Raw genomic sequence first — 15,537 nt, 5'->3', positions numbered from 1 at the left:
GCGTGGCGTGTTCTGTGTGCGCGGCCAGCCAGCGGTGGCGCGCCACGCCCCGCAGCGACAGCCGCTTGTCGGCGTCTACCACCAGCATGTGACGGATTAGGTGCTCGCATTCTGTACCAAGGGAATTAGATGTTACAAATTATACTAAGTTTATTGCGAAGAATATCAGCAAGACTTGTAGCGAGATCAAACGGCAAGCTTAAGACCGAACGAGATGGAGGACTGTTGTGGACGCCCTCCGCCCCATTTCGTCGCTTGCCTCTCTAACTGACGTAACTGACATTTTGCAAAAATTTCAGGCGATTAGACAGATCGATTCGTCTTGCAAAATTGATTATGATGGTGTAGATAACTCAGTTTAGAAAAAAATGTATGTACTATCGAGGACTCTTCCGCCTGACCACTTTGTAGAAATTTTTGCGTAAGCGCATCGCTCCGGTCACGTGCTCACCCCGTCTCTAATTGGTTACGCATTTTACTATATTTTTACTACGACCAATAAGAGACAATCAGGGCTTAGGTTGCAATACGAAATACCATTGTGCACTTTATTGTCATACGGTTAAGGTTTAAAACGAAATGTTTCTTTTTCTTCAATCTTTCTTAGTTTTAGGCTGAGTTGCACCAAGCCCTGCTGTGTCGTGGCACTGACCTGGTTGCGTGGCGTGTTCTGTGTGCGCGGCCAGCCAGCGGTGGCGCGCCACGCCCCGCAGCGACAGCCGCTTGTCGGCGTCTACNAAGTATCTATTAGGGACGGTGTACAATCATCATACATTTAATGCATGTCATTTTTTACGCAGTCGCTAGCGGGTGACAATCGACCCTGTATATGATACGCACTTAGCCAATTTTTTTTCATAAGATTTAAACCCACATTTCTGACAAACTCTATTTTTCTATTTCATGCGGCATAAATTACGTGATATTTCCTGAGCCCCCCCCTCTCCCCCACGTGAGATTTAGTGAGGTTTTTGTTGACCCCCTCCCCCCCCCTAAAAGTCTCACGTAATTTATGGACGCCCCCTTATATGAACTTATGAGTTGTTCGAAATAAAAACTTTTTATTTANGATGATTGATTGAAATAAATATTTTTATTCAAAGAAGTACTACCCACTTATTAATAAAAAGTTACACCTAGGAAGAACCTTGGATTAAAATGACATTTCCATACCAAATGACAATTTAAGCCAGAGTTCAACTAGGGTGTAACTTTTATTAATAAAGGGGTTAAAGTTTTATTACTTCTTAGGGTTTTATTATGGGTTGAAGCCACAAGACCCAACAAGTCCACCCACAAGATGGACCGACGACCTCACAAAGGTAGCGGGAAGGCGCTGGATGCAGGCCGCCACCAACCGACCATTGTGGAAATCATTGGGGGAGGCCTATGTTCAACTGGACGTCCTATGGCTAAAATGATCACGATGATGATGATGAAAGCGAATAAAGGTCTAATAGCTTGGGTAGTTCATCGTAGGTATAATCCTTTCCTTTTCAATGCTTTTTTTAGTTATATTAATAGATTGTAGTCATAATACATACTCGTATACATGGATGATTGTGTTATACTTTCATTATAATACTTAGTGGAATTACTGCTTTCAAAACGTGAATTAGATCTGGCCCCATAGCAGACATTTACCTACGTCTAAAGGCCTTTTAAAATATATATTGGTTCTGGCTATTGGAGCGGGTACCACTTTCCATACATTTGTGCCCATCATCCTTAATGACAATAGCACTTTACATGTAATGGCGTCCACAAGTAGAATTCGTGTTAGGTACTTTACACGGTTGATTACATTACACCCGTCTGGACCCGGCTTAAATATGAACAGTGGTAAAGTAATTTCTTAATACGGGAGGGTTTCCTCAATTGCGAAGTTAGCGCCACACATTCGCTAATTGGCGCCATTGTGTTGTGCCGAGAGTGACATGACCGTACTCGACAGTGGCGCCAATTGGCAAATGTGTGGCGCCAACTGGCGTGTGTGGCGCTAACTACCGAATGTATGGCGCCAACTGCTAAATATGTGGCGCCAAGGGTGTAAAAGTACCAAGCACCCATAACACTTCCATATATCCGGAAGGATTTTTGATTTAGACAAGCACCTAAACACATACAAACGACAAATATTTTGGCTAGAAAAGTACCAGGCGCCAATACTGCTAAAGGAGTAATAAATCCTCACCCATATATCGGCCTTAGGCCCGTCATACTGCCGTCCCTCAAACAGTTCCGGCGCAGCATACGGCGGACTCCCACACCAAGTTGCTAGTGGAGACCCTGCTGTGTACTCGTTGCTGAATCCGAAGTCTGCGAGCTGGAAAGTGGACCTTATTAGTACAGGAATAACGGCTATAATAATGGTAGAACATCATAATCTTCAGGGCAAGTCTGCCAGTTGGAGGGGCTTTCTGCTAGTGGGAATAACGGCTAGAATGGCAAAACATTGTCATCATCAGGTGATTTATTAAGTCTCCACTGCAGGAGAGGCAAATGCGATCCCTCTGTGTACTCGTTGCTGAATCCGAAGTCTGCGAGCTGGGGGAGAATAGACTTTATTAGTATAGGAATAACGCCTCGATTCGAATAAAACGAGTTCTATACCTACTCTGTATTACGCTTATGGCTATGTGAGTGGAGAGGCCACCATCAGAGCAAAAGCGCGCTGCGTACCATTTGAGGCAGCTGCCTTCTGTCCTCCCTCATAATGCCCTTTTGTCCCCCATCATTATGGCTCTCTGTCCCCTTTCGTTATGAGCATCTGTCCCCCCTTGTTATACCCCTTTGTCAAGCCCCTCTACCCCTCCTTACCTTAATATTCATGTCTCGGTCTAGCAACAAGTTCTCTGCCTTCAGATCGCGGTGCACGACCCCGCTAGCGTGGCAATCGCCCACCGCTGCTACCATCTGAGCGAAGGCTCTCTGTCCCCCTCTTTATGCCCTTATGTCCCTCTCGTTATGCCCTGTCCCTCTATCCTCCTATGTCCACTTTATGCCTATTTGTCCTCCTCGTTATGTCCTCTTTCCCCCATTGCTATGTCCTCTGTCCCCCCATGTTATGCCCTCTGTCCCCCCTCGTTATGCCCCTCTGTCCTACATCGTTATACCCCTCTGTCCCCCCGACTTGGATTCGACGATGAACCTGTATAAGAGCATTATATCAATGACTAACCTTAATATTCATGTCCCGGTCTAGCAACAAGTTCTCTGCCTTCAGATCGCGGTGCACGACGCCGCTAGCGTGGCAATAGCCCACCGCTGCTACCATCTGAGCAAAGACTCTCTGTCCCCCTCTATATGCCTTTATGTCCCCCTCGTTATGCCCTGTCCCTCTATCCTCCTATGTCCACTTTATGCCTATTTGTCCTCCTCGTTATGTCCTCTTTCCCCCATTGCTATGTCCTCTGTCCCCCCATGTTATGCCCTCTGTCCCCCCTCGTTATGCCCCTCTGTCCTACATCGTTATACCCCTCTGTCCCCCCGACTTGGATTCGACGATGAACCTGTATAAGAGCATTATATCAATGACTAACCTTAATATTCATGTCCCGGTCTAGCAACAAGTTCTCTGCCTTCAGATCGCGGTGCACGACGCCGCTAGCGTGGCAATAGCCCACCGCTGCTACCATCTGAGAAGACTCTCTGTTCCCCCTTGATATGCATTCTACCCCTATATCCCCCTCGCTATTTCCTGTTCCCCCCTTGTTATGCCTCTCTGTACCCCTTGTCTTGTCATGTCCCTCTGTACCCTTCGTTATTTTCCTGTTTCCCCTCGTTATGTCCCTTTGTCCCCCCATTGTCAAGCCCCTCTATCCCTCCTTACCTTAATATTCATGTCCCGGTCAAGCAACAAGTTCTCTGCCTTCAGATCGCGGTGCACGACCCCGCTAGCGTGGCAATAGCCTACCGCTGCTACCATCTGAGAAGACTCTCTGTTCTCCCTTGATATGTATTATATCTCCCCTCATTGTACCCTTATGTCCCCCTCGCTATTTCCTGTTTACCCCTTGTTATGCCTCTCTGTACCCCTTGTCTTGTCATGTCCCTCTGTACCCTTTGTTATTTTCTCTGTTTCCCCTCGTTATACCCCTTTGTCCCCCCATTGTCAAGCCCCTCTATCCCCCTCCTTACCTTAATATTCATGTCCCGGTCTAGCAACAAGTTCTCTGCCTTCAGATCGCGGTGCACGACGCCGCTAGCGTGGCAATAGCCCACCGCTGCTACCATCAGAGCAAAGACTCTCTGTCCCCCTCGTTATGCCTTGTCCCTCTATCCTCCTCATATGCCCACTTTATGCCTCTTTGTCCTCCTCATTATGTCCTCTTTCCCCCCTTGCTATGTCCTCTGTCCCCCCATGTTATGCCCTCTGTTCCCCCTCGTTAGGGGGCGTCCATAAATTACGTGACACAATTTTGGCTATTTTTCAACCCCCCCCGCCCCCCTTGGCGAGATTTGGTGAGATTTTGCCTGACCCCCTCCCCCACCCCCTAATCTCACGTGATATTTAAAAAAATCCGAAATTTAATAGTTTTGGAGTAATTAGAAAGNACCTATAACCCATCACACTAGCCCTGGATGTGTCGTGGCACTAGCCCTGGCTGTGTCGTGGCACTAGCCCTGCTGTGTCGTGGCACTAGCCCTAGCTGTGTCATGGCTACTGTTGAAAATGACTAAAGCGGCTGAATTTGACTGAGCGTCATTTACGGTCAAATTGGTTAAAAACGGTCAAAAACAAGTCATAAACTGTAACTGTACAGTAATATTGAGTTGTGAGTTGTTGTAAATTGACTGCATTTGACCGTTTTAGACCGTCGTGACCGGTCAGCTTCAGTCAATTTACATCTCGTCGTGACACTACTGACCTGGTTGTGTTGCGTGTTCTGTGTGCGCGGCCAGCCAGCGGTGGCGCGCCACGCCACACGACTGTCGTTTGTCGGCGTCTACTACCAACATGTTGTGTCGTGGCACTAGACCTGCATGTGACGAGTGCTCGCACTGTGTACACCAGTGCTGGCTGTGTCGTGGCACTAGTAGTGGCTGTGAATGGCGCTAGCATTGGCTGTGAATGGCGCTAGTAGTGGCTGTGAATGGCTCTAGTACTGGCTGTGTCGTGGCGCTAGTAGTGGCTGTGTCGTGGCACTAGTAGTGGCTGTGTCGTGGCACTAGTATAGGCTGTGAATGGCGCTGGTATTGGCTGTGAATGGCGCTAGTATTGGCTGTGTCATGATGCTAGTAGTGGCTGTGTCGTGGCGCTAGTAGTGGCTGTGTCGTGGCACTAGTAGTGGCTGTGTCGTGGCACTAGTAGTGGCTGTGTCGTGGCGCTAATAGTGGTTGTGTCGTGGCACTAGTGCTGGCTGTGTCATGGCACTATTGACCTGGCAGTATCGTGGCACTAGTACTGGTTGTCGTGGCACTTTTACTGGCTGTGAATGGCGCTAGTAGTGGCTGTGTCGTGGCGCTGGTAGCGGCTGTGTCGTGGCACTAGTACTGGTTGTCGTGGCACTTTTACTGGCTGTGAATGACGCTAGTAATGGCTGTGTCGTGGCGCTGGTAGTGGCTGTGTCGTGGCGCTGGTAGCGGCTGTGTCGTGGCACTGACCTGGTTGCGTGGCGTGTTCTGTGTGCGCGGCCAGCCAGCGGTGGCGCGCCACGCCCCGCAGCGACAGCCGCTTGTCGGCGTCTACTACCGGCAAGTTGTGTCGTGGCACTAGTCCTGCTGTGTCGTGGCACCAGCCCTGCTGTGTCGTGGCACTGACCTGGTTGCGTGGCGTGTTCTGTGTGCGCGGCCAGCCAGCGGTGGCGCGCCACGCCCCGCAGCGACAGCCGCTTGTCGGCGTCTACCACCGTGTCGTGGCACTAGCCCTGCTGTGTCGTGGCACTGACCTGGTTGCGTGGCGTGTTCTGTGTGCGCGGCCAGCCAGCGGTGGCGCGCCACGCCCCGCAGCGACAGCCGCTTGTCGGCGTCTACCACCAGCATGTGACGGATTAGGTGCTCGCATTCTGTACCAAGAGAATTACAAGTTATAGTCTGGTCTGCGAACACGTAGAATTTTGTCCAATGACCCCAAGCTACCCATCCTTATCCTGTTGCTGTCGCGCTCGCACACTCACTGCGGGCGCTCGTCGCACAGTCGCGACAGAAATAATTACGCGCGAGCGATAAGGATGGGTAGCTTGGGGTCATTGGACAAAATTCTACGTGCTCACAGACCGGGCTTTAGAAATTATGTTTATTCCACTTTGTTCAGCTAGGTGATCACAGTGGACTCCAGACGATACTTTGGTGTCCTTTGATCATCCATGGATAAGATCGCCTAGGTAATCAAAGTGAGCTTCTTATCCATGGTGACCGAAGGATACCAGTGTTGCTTGGAGTCCACATTGATCACATGGGAAATCAAATCCAGGTGATCAAAATTGAATACACCAGAAATTATGTAAATACTACTGTTACTACATATAATGTTATGGAGTTTTCCAGCGTGATCGAATCAGAAATGAGGAGATCCGAAGGAGAACTTGAGTGACAAACATAGCCCGCAGAATCGCTAAAATCAAGTGGCAGTGGGCGGGGCACATAGCTCGTAGAGCTGATGGTCGCTGGGGCAGAAAAATTCTCGAATTGCGACCACGAGCCGGAAGACGTGGGCAGGCTTTCTACTAGGTGGACCGACGATCTGGTGAAGATCACGAGAGTTCCCTGGATGCGGGCGGCGCAGGACCGGTAACCCAAAAACCTTGGGGGAGGCCTTTGTCCAACAGTGGACGTCTTTCGGCTGAAACGAACGAACAAACGAACGATAAATATGATGTTCAAGGAGCATTTCCACTCACCCTGCGACATGAAGTATGGTATCCGGAACTTGCCCGCTAACACTACACTGCGTAACTCGTGTAGTGTGCCGCCGTCAAACGGAAGTGCGCCGCACACTAGCACGTACAGAACCACACCTAGTGACTGCAAGAAAAACAGAAAAAGTTTGACACTTTACAAATGCACAAATGTTGCTTAATCCCAACTAATATAAATGCGAAAGTAACTCTGTCTGTCTGTTACGCTTTCCCGCTTAAACCTCGCAACCGATTTTGATGAAATTTGGCATAGAGATAGTTTGAGTCCCGGGAAAGAACATAGGATAGTTTTTATCCCGGTTTTTGAAACAGGGACGCGCGCGATAAAGTTTTTCTGTGACAGACAAAATTCCACGCGGGCGAAGCCGCGGGCGGAAAGCTAGTGAATTATCTTCCACACATAGTTTTTGTACATCTTTACAAACATCTTGCCACATGTTGTTGACCGGAACAACACCCGTACACGTACGCACAGTGGAATGTTAGGAAATGTAATGTGTGGCGCCAACTAGTGAGCGCTGAAGAGGTAGGACAATCAAAAACAAACTCTTTAGGGCACTCATACACGTCCCAAATATAGCTTGCCCTACCACCACTTCGGGACAACATTATGGGCTGGTGCTGAGAAGAAGTATGCCATATGTTTGTCTCGAAGCGCTGGTAGGGCCCAAAAGATAACTAATAAGGAGACATGTAAAGTGCCCCATAAGGGCTACCTTTTTCTTTTTTTATTATTTTCTATTGACGTTCATAAGTGCCACTTGTGGTCTAAACTGAAGAAATATTAAAAAAAAAAAAAAAAGTGGCGGAAGAACTCAGTCATCTTTGTTAGCATCACCAGTTCACCAGTTGGCGCCACTGTGCAATGTCGAGTGACAGAACCGTACAGTGGCGCCAATTGGCGAATGTGTGGCGCCAACTGACGAATGTATGGCGCCAACTGGCGAATGTGTGGCGCCAAGGGTGTAAAAGTACCAGGCACCCATAACAGTTGAGGAGTTTTCACCCATATATCCGTTGGCAATTAAAAAAAAAATCAGGCACCCATAACATTCCAGGAGTTCTCACCCATATTAAATGTCTTAGACTAAGTTTTTTACTTAGACAGGTACCAGGCGCCCATACTACTAAAGAAGTAATAAATCCTCACCCATATATCCGCCTTAGGCCCGTCATACTGCCGTCCTTCAAACAGTTCCGGCGCAGCGTACGGCGGACTCCCACACCAAGTTGCTAGTGGAGACCCTGCTGTGTACTCGTTGCTGAAGCCGAAGTCTGCGAGCTGGAAAGAAATGGAACTTATTAGTATAGGAATAAAGCCAGGTATTGCGCCACCATCTGTGCGAAAGCTCTCTGTCCGCTTTCGTTATTATGTCCCCTGTCCCCCCTCGTTACGCCCCTCTCTTACCCTTAGTTATGCCCCTCTGACCCCCCTAGTTATGCCTTTCTGTCCTCCTTTATTATGTCCCTCTGTCACCCCTAGTCATGCCCCTGTATCACCCCTAGTCATGTCCCTCTATCACCCGTCGTCGTTAGTTATGCCTGTCTGTCCATAGTTATGCTCTCTGCCCCCTCTTATGCTCTTCTGTCCCCCCNGTTATGTCCTCTTTCCCCCATTGCTATGTCCTCTGTCCCCCCATGTTATGCCCTCTGTCCCCCCTCGTTATGCCCCTCTGTCCTACATCGTTATACCCCTCTGTCCCCCCGACTTGGATTCGACGATGAACCTGTATAAGAGCATTATATCAATGACTAACCTTAATATTCATGTCCCGGTCTAGCAACAAGTTCTCTGCCTTCAGATCGCGGTGCACGACGCCGCTAGCGTGGCAATATCCCACCGCTGCTACCATCTGATCAAAGACTCTCTGTCCCCCTCTATATGCCTTTATGTCCCCCTCGTTATGCCCTGTCCCTCTATCCTCCTATGTCCACTTTATGCCTATTTGTCCTCCTCGTTATGTCCTCTTTCCCCCATTGCTATGTCCTCTGTCCCCCCATGTTATGCCCTCTATTCCCCCTCGTTATGCCCTCTGTCCCCCCGACTTGGAGTCGACGATGAACCTGTATTAGAGCATTATGTCGGCCGTTTGGTGTAGTGGTTCAGAACGGACTACTATTCCGAGAGGTCCCGGGTTCGATTCCCGGGCGGGCAGAAATTGAAATGATGAATTTTAATTTCTGTGACGGGTCTGGGTGTGACTATGTATAATATTTATGTATTTAAAAAAAAAAAGTATATAAGTAGTATATCCGTTAAGCTAGCACCCATAACACAAGCATTAAGTTGCTTACTTTAGGGCTAGCTGGCGCTGTGTGAAATTGTCCAAAGATTTATTTATTTATTTATTATATCAATGACTAACCTTAATATTCATGTCCCGGTCTAGCAACAAGTTCTCTGCCTTCAGATCGCGGTGCACGACGCCGCTAGCGTGGCAATAGCCCACCGCTGCAACCATCTGAGAAGACTCTCTGTTCCCCCTTGATATGCATTCTACCCCTATATCCCCCTCGCTATTTCCTGTTCCCCCCTTGTTATGCCTCTCTGTACCCCTTGTCTTGTCATGTCCCTCTGTACCCTTTGTTATTTTTTCTGTTTCCCCTCGTTATACCCCTTTGTCCCCCCATTGTTCTAGCAACAAGTTCTCTGCCTTCAGATCGCGGTGCACGACCCCGCTAGCGTGGCAATAGCCCACCGCTGCTACCATCTGAGAAGACTCTCTGTTCTCCCTTGATATGCATTATATCTCCCCTCATTGTACCCTTATGTCCCCCTCGCTATTTCCTGTTTACCCCTTGTTATGCCTCTCTGTACCCCTTGTCTTGTCATGTCCCTCTGTATCCTTCGTTATTTTCTCTGTTCCCCTTTCGTCATGCCCCTCTGTCCCCCCTAGTTATCCCTCTCTACCCCTCCTTACCTTAATATTCATGTCCCGGTCTAGCAACAAGTTCTCTGCCTTCAGATCGCGGTGCACGACGCCGCTAGCGTGGCAATAGCCCACCGCTGCTACCATCTGAGTGAATGTTCTCTATCTCCCCACGTCGTGTCCCTCAGTCTCCCCTCGTTATTCCCCTATATAGCCCTCGCTATTTCCTGTTCCCCCCTTCTTTTGCCTCTCTGTACCCCTTGTCTTGTCATGTCCCTCTGTACCCTTCGTTGTTTTCCTCTGTTCCCCCTCGTTATGTCCCTTTGTCCCCCCATTGTCAAGCCCCTCTGTCCCCCTCTCCTTACCTTAATATTCATGTCTTAGTCTAGAAGCAGGTTCTCTGCCTTCAGATCGCGGTGCACGACCCCGCTAGCGTGGCAATAGCCCACCGCTGCTACCATCTGAGAAGACTCTCTGTTCTCCCTTGATATGCATTATATCTCCCCTCATTGTACCCTTATGTCCCCCTCGCTATTTCCTGTTTACCCCTTGTTATGCCTCTCTGTACCCCTTGTCTTGTCATGTCCCTCTGTATCCTTCGTTATTTTCTCTGTTCCCCTTTCGTCATGCCCCTCTGTCCCCCCTAGTTATCCCTCTCTACCCCTCCTTACCTTAATATTCATGTCCCGGTCAAGCAACAAGTTCTCTGCCTTCAGATCGCGGTGCACGACCCCGCTAGCGTGGCAATAGCCTACCGCTGCTACCATCTGAGAAGACTCTCTGTTCTCCCTTGATATGTATTATATCTCCCCTCATTGTACCCTTATGTCCCCCTCGCTATTTCCTGTTTCCCCTTGTTATGCCACTCTGTACCCCTTGTCTTGTCTTGTCCCTCTGTAGCCTTTGTTATTTTCTCTGTTTCCCCTCGTTATGTCCCTTTGTTCCCCATTGTCAAGCCCCTCTATCCCTCCTTACCTTAATATTCATGTCCCGGTCTAGCAACAAGTTCTCTGCCTTCAGATCGCGGTGCACGACGCCGCTAGCGTGACAATAGCCCACCGCTGCTACCATCTGGGCGAAGGCCCGCGCCGCTTCCGATTCGGGCATGCGGCCGCGCGTTACTAGGTGGTCTGTAATCAACAACAGGTCATTTGTTAGAAATTTTATTTTAACCTATTTGGTTAACATAGTAACTGTCTTAGCGTATCAGTCTACTAGTATAAGAGCAGCTCATGTCAAGCATAAAAGAGTTTACCAATAGTTTTTATGATTATGATACTACATTAAAGTAAATGAGTATTTAAATGCAGACGTAGACTAAAGGCCCAAGAGTCCCCCTAGCGTTTGAGCGTCAGAAAGTTAAACTGTAAAGTCATTAGGATCTTAAAGCAATGCAATAAGATGCAAAATAAGATGGCAGGGCATAATGTATACCTTGTCGCCACTACGCCCCCTAATATAATTCCCTTCTCACTGAGCAGATTGTCTTAAGATCTAAAAATTGTAAAGCGTTAGTTTAGACTAAGCCTAGGCGCAGACCACCGACTTTTAGTTGGCCGATAGTTAGGCCATACTGATCAACAGCCCGACCCAACTATCGGCCGACTAAAAGTCGGTGGTCTGCCCCCAGGCTTAAGAAATACATACCAAATATTTCACCATTCGGCGCGTATTCTGTTACTAAGTATATTGTGTGCGTGCTTTCCATAACCTGAAAACAATTAATAATTTTATTAACACAAGCAAGGAATCTCTAAAGTACTTCATCATCATCATCATCATCATTTCAGCCATAAGACGTCCACTGCCGAACATAGGCCTCCCTCAATGATTTACATATTGCCCGATTAGTAGCGCCTTGTATGCAGCGCCTTCCTGCTACCTTTATGACTCGTTCGTTTCAGCCAAATGACGTCCACTGCTGGACAAAGGCCTCCCCCAAGGGGTATCCTTCCGTTTGGCCAAATTACTTTTCGCCAAATTTCACTTCGCAAACAACTTATCGCCAAAGTTTCATTTCCCAAATTAACTTTTAGCAACTGTACTTTTCGCAACTAATTCATTTGGTCAAATTATCATTTGGCTAAATTTTACTTGGCAAATGTTTATATAGCAAATGATTTATTTTGCCAAATATTATATCCCAAATAATTTGTTTGGTCAAATTGACACTTCACCAGCGTTGCCAGTTTTTTTTTTCGCCAAGTCGGGACTTTGGTACTTTTTGAGTGAAAATAGCGGGATTCTTCCGTCAGAAGCGGGACATAGTAAAATAAGGGTTCCGTTTTTTGCCATTTGGCTACGGAACCCTAAAAACGTATTTAATCAAAGGTTTTCAAATATTTATCTTTTTATTTGACTTAAAATTACGTTTACGTGACAATAGATAGCAAAAGAAAATGTATTTTAAATTCGTCTTTAGAATAAAAAAAGAAAAAAAAAAGCAAATCGAAATAAAAAAAACATCTTTAGAATAATATGGCGTTTCAAACAATAGTCTGGTGAAGTGAGTGTCTCTCTCCGAAAAGCGGGACCGAACCTGTCCCGCGCGGGACTTTTAAATTTGATTTAAAAATCGGGACGTCCCGCCAAAATCGGGACGTCTGGCAACGCTGCACTTCACATACTTACCCACCGTTACCCACAAATCAAAGCATAAGGCAGATGATCATGGTTTTCACAAGAATTTTATGTAAAACAAAGAGATTGCAGAAAATAGTAGGTTAGGTTAGGTTAGACAGTGACCCTTAACGCGCGAAGGCGAGCGAAGCGTGCCGCGGTAGCGGCCGCCGAGCGCTAGAATCACCTCTATTGTTAATGAATCATTTGGAAATTTCGATAAAAAGAATGAAATATGAAAATTAATTTAGAACTAATTTTATATTAACTACCCACTAAACAAAATAATAACCACAAGCTAATTTGTATTCCATTCTATGCACCAATCAAATTATTTTGTAAATAGTTTATTGTAAAATATTTTTGCGAAATGAAACATTTGGCAAAACATACTTTGCCAAACAATAATTTGCTAAACAATAATATGCCAAAAACGACATTTGCGAATTAAAAGTTTGCAATAAGTTGTTTTGCCAAATGAGAATTTTCCAAATGAAAATTTGCGAAACGTTGTTTGCGATGTGATAATTTGGGAAACGTTTTTTGGCCAAACATTAGTAATCCCCCCCAAGGTTTTCCACAATGAACGGTCCTGCGCTGCCCGCATCCAGGCTCTTCCCCGCGACCTTTACCAGATCGTCGGTCCACCTAGTAGGAGGCCTGCCCACGCTACGTCCTCCAGCCCGTGGTCGCCACTCGAGAACTTTCCTGCCCCAACGGCCATCGTCTCTGCGAGCTATGTGCCCCGCCGACTGCCACTTGATTTTAGCAATTCTGCGAGCTATGCCACTTTGGTTACTTTGGTTCTCCTGCGGATCTCCTCATTTCTGATTCGATCACGCAGGGAAACTCCGAGCATAGCCCGCTCCATCGCCCTTTGGGTGACCTAAGCGACCACGTCTCAGATCCGTATATCATCACTGGCAACACGCATTGGTCAAATACTTTCGACTTGAGACACTGCGGTATTTAGGACGTGAGTATATGGCGAAGCTTCCCGAACGCTGCCCATCCGAGTTGGATTCGACGATTGACCTCTTTCTCGTTCTTATGACTCACTAAACTCATTTTATTTTTGCAAGTAGCCTTTTAAAAAGCACTTTTACACGTCCCAGTATGAACCATACCACTGCTTTGGAACAATAAATGGGCTAGTGCTGAGAAGAAGCAGCGCAAGAAACTCAGGTCACACTTTTTTTTATCCACAACGAGGAAGCTCTTGGCCTGTATCTCACCTGATGGTAAGTGATGATCAGGCCGAAGGTGGAAGCGAGCTTCACTCTTAATCCTCAACTACAGAGGAACTGGCTATCTTACCTCTAACCGCCGGAACACAACAATGCTGTTAACATTGTTGTTATGGCGACAGACTTAGGTAAGATGGTGGTAGTTAGCCAGGCGGACTTAGAGCAAGCCCTACCACCAACCAAACCGAACAGAAAAATCTGCCCCCACTGGGAATCGAACCCGGGACCTCTGCGTCTGAAGCAGGTGGTCTTACCACTAGACCACAGAGGCGGTTAAAACTATTGATCGTCGGTTCACCTTAAAATAATTAATGACTTTTAATCTATCACCCCACGTCATGCCCCTCTGTCCCCCTTCGTTATCCCCCTCGCTATTTCCTGTTTTCCCCTTGTTATGCCTCACTGTACCCCTTGTCTTGTCATGTCCCTCTGAAGCCTTCATTATTTTCCTCTGATCCCCTCGTTATGTCCCTCTGTCCCCTCGCAGAGGGACATAATGAGGGGGGGGGATAGAGGGGTATCCCCCCCCCCTCATTATGTCCCTCTGTCTCCTTGTCATACCTCTCAGCCCCTTCTTACCTTAATATTCATGTCTCGGTCTAGCAACAAATTATCTGCCTTCAGATCGCGGTGCACGACCCCGCCTTCACCTTAAAAAGCCTAAATTGCAAATAATTAATGACTTCACCTGATATAATCGGACTATATGTGGGTGTCTCAGTCTCTTCATGATGGCTATCTCTCTGAAAGTCTTCTTTAAATTGTCTTCGTCTAACCTAGATTTGTCTATTATTTTTATTGCAACCTGAAACAGAAAAATATCAACGATTATTTTATTAGGAAATCTTTTTAAAAACACACATAAATAGAGATTGATTCTGCAGTTTCTAAGAATTTTTAATAAGCTCTATAGTTCTTGTCATGTTCTCGTTTTGTAGCAAAGAATCACCATTTGATGAGAGCGAGAGAAAAAACGGAAATGGGTATAAAGCCTGGTCCGTGAGCACTTCTGTCCAATGACCTCAAGCTACCCATCCTTATCGCTCGTGCGTAATTATGTTGCTGTCGCGCTCGCACACTCACTGCGGGCGCCCGTCGCACAGTCGCGACAGCAATATAATTACGCGCGAGCGATAAGGATGGGTAGCTTGGGGTCATTGGACAAAATTCTACGTGCTCACGGACCAGGCTTTAGATCGTTTCATCCACGAAGACGCGCCCCACCAATTTTTTTGAAGCGCGTGGTGCTGGGAGTTTGATCCGAGCAATCCGAGCGTCATTATTGTAGTATGCGTGGATAATTTGTACCGATAACACTCAAATATTAGCGGAAGAATGGTGGGGCGCGTCTTCGTGGATGAAACGATCTATAAGCTGGAACTGTGGCCGATAGTACCTTGGAACTAGGCCTTTAGACAACAAGCACGTTGGTTTCATAAATAAATTATTAAATCTACACAAAAGAATTAATTTCGGAAATAAGTTAATGTCGGAAAGGTAAGGCCCAAAACATGTATTTGTTCTAAAAATAGTTTTTGTTTTAATTTAAAATATGTAGGTATGTTATTTAAATATAGATATTTAAACACAGTTATAGTTAAATTATGCGTGTCTATATGAAAATTAGCTACAAGGAAGTGGTTCGGATAAAACGTGAGGCGTATGTACCATACGTTTCGTCCGCTCTAGTAGATGTTACTTAGGTATGTATCTATTTATTAATGTTTTTGTTACCTATTACTATATACCATAGTACAGTCAAAAGCTTTACAGCTTGACCATTAAGCTTGAACCAGCAAAGGAAAGTCAGTCTCGGGGAGAAAAAGTAAGCCATCGTTTTTATGCAGCACAAAGTAAGTATTTGACTGCAATCGCACCTGATGTTAAGTGAGATGCAGTCTAGGTAAGATGGTTGAGTTAACTGCGGACCTGACGCCCGCG

At 46.8% G+C, this 15,537-nt stretch overlaps 2 protein-coding genes across 9 annotated transcripts in view; both read right to left on the bottom strand.

Annotated features, from left to right (window-relative positions):
• Nucleotides 1-106, bottom strand: part of LOC114352724 (uncharacterized) — a 45,620-nt gene extending 45,514 nt beyond the window's left edge. For all 8 annotated transcript variants that reach the window (XM_028304413.1, XM_028304425.1, XM_028304417.1 and 5 more), the window contains exon 1: nucleotides 80-106. In XM_028304413.1, the coding sequence (XP_028160214.1) occupies nucleotides 80-88 (9 nt within the window). In that variant the 5' untranslated portion in view covers nucleotides 89-106. The remainder of the gene's footprint in view (nucleotides 1-79) is intronic.
• Nucleotides 107-5,533: 5,427 nt separating this feature from the next.
• On the bottom strand, nucleotides 5,534-14,420 carry LOC114352729 (serine/threonine-protein kinase SIK2-like). The gene is made up of 9 exons (XM_028304429.1): nucleotides 14,285-14,420; nucleotides 11,378-11,441; nucleotides 10,766-10,860; nucleotides 10,402-10,461; nucleotides 8,011-8,142; nucleotides 6,843-6,966; nucleotides 5,977-6,008; nucleotides 5,765-5,849; nucleotides 5,534-5,691 (listed from the first exon to the last, which is right to left on the bottom strand). The coding sequence occupies exons 1-9, from the start codon at nucleotides 14,324-14,326 to the stop codon at nucleotides 5,534-5,536; spliced, it is 792 nt and encodes a 263-aa protein (XP_028160230.1). The 5' UTR covers nucleotides 14,327-14,420.
• Between the last annotated feature and the right edge of the window lie 1,117 nt (nucleotides 14,421-15,537).

Source organism: Ostrinia furnacalis, unplaced genomic scaffold (genome assembly GCF_004193835.3).
Source record: "Ostrinia furnacalis isolate ACB-3 unplaced genomic scaffold, ASM419383v2 OfSCF1433, whole genome shotgun sequence".
In the NCBI taxonomy this organism is placed as follows: Eukaryota; Metazoa; Arthropoda; class Insecta; order Lepidoptera; family Crambidae; genus Ostrinia; species Ostrinia furnacalis.
The sequence above is the reverse complement of the archived record's forward strand: the minus strand, read 5'-3'. Positions and strand labels throughout refer to the sequence as shown.

What these genes read in the sequence shown, in the direction of transcription:
- LOC114352729 (XM_028304429.1), bottom strand. Translation starts at nt 14,326, where the DNA reads ATGAAGAGACTGAGACACCCACATATAGTCCGATTATATCAG. An exon ending in GCCGAATGGTGAAATATTTG is followed by an intron (nt 10,861 to 11,377) that starts GTATGTATTTCT and finishes TGTTGATTACAG; the next exon opens with ACCACCTAGTAACGCGCGGC. An exon ending in ACCGGGACATGAATATTAAG is followed by an intron (nt 8,143 to 10,401) that starts GTAAGGAGGGGT and finishes ATTTCTTTCCAG; the next exon opens with CTCGCAGACTTCGGCTTCAG.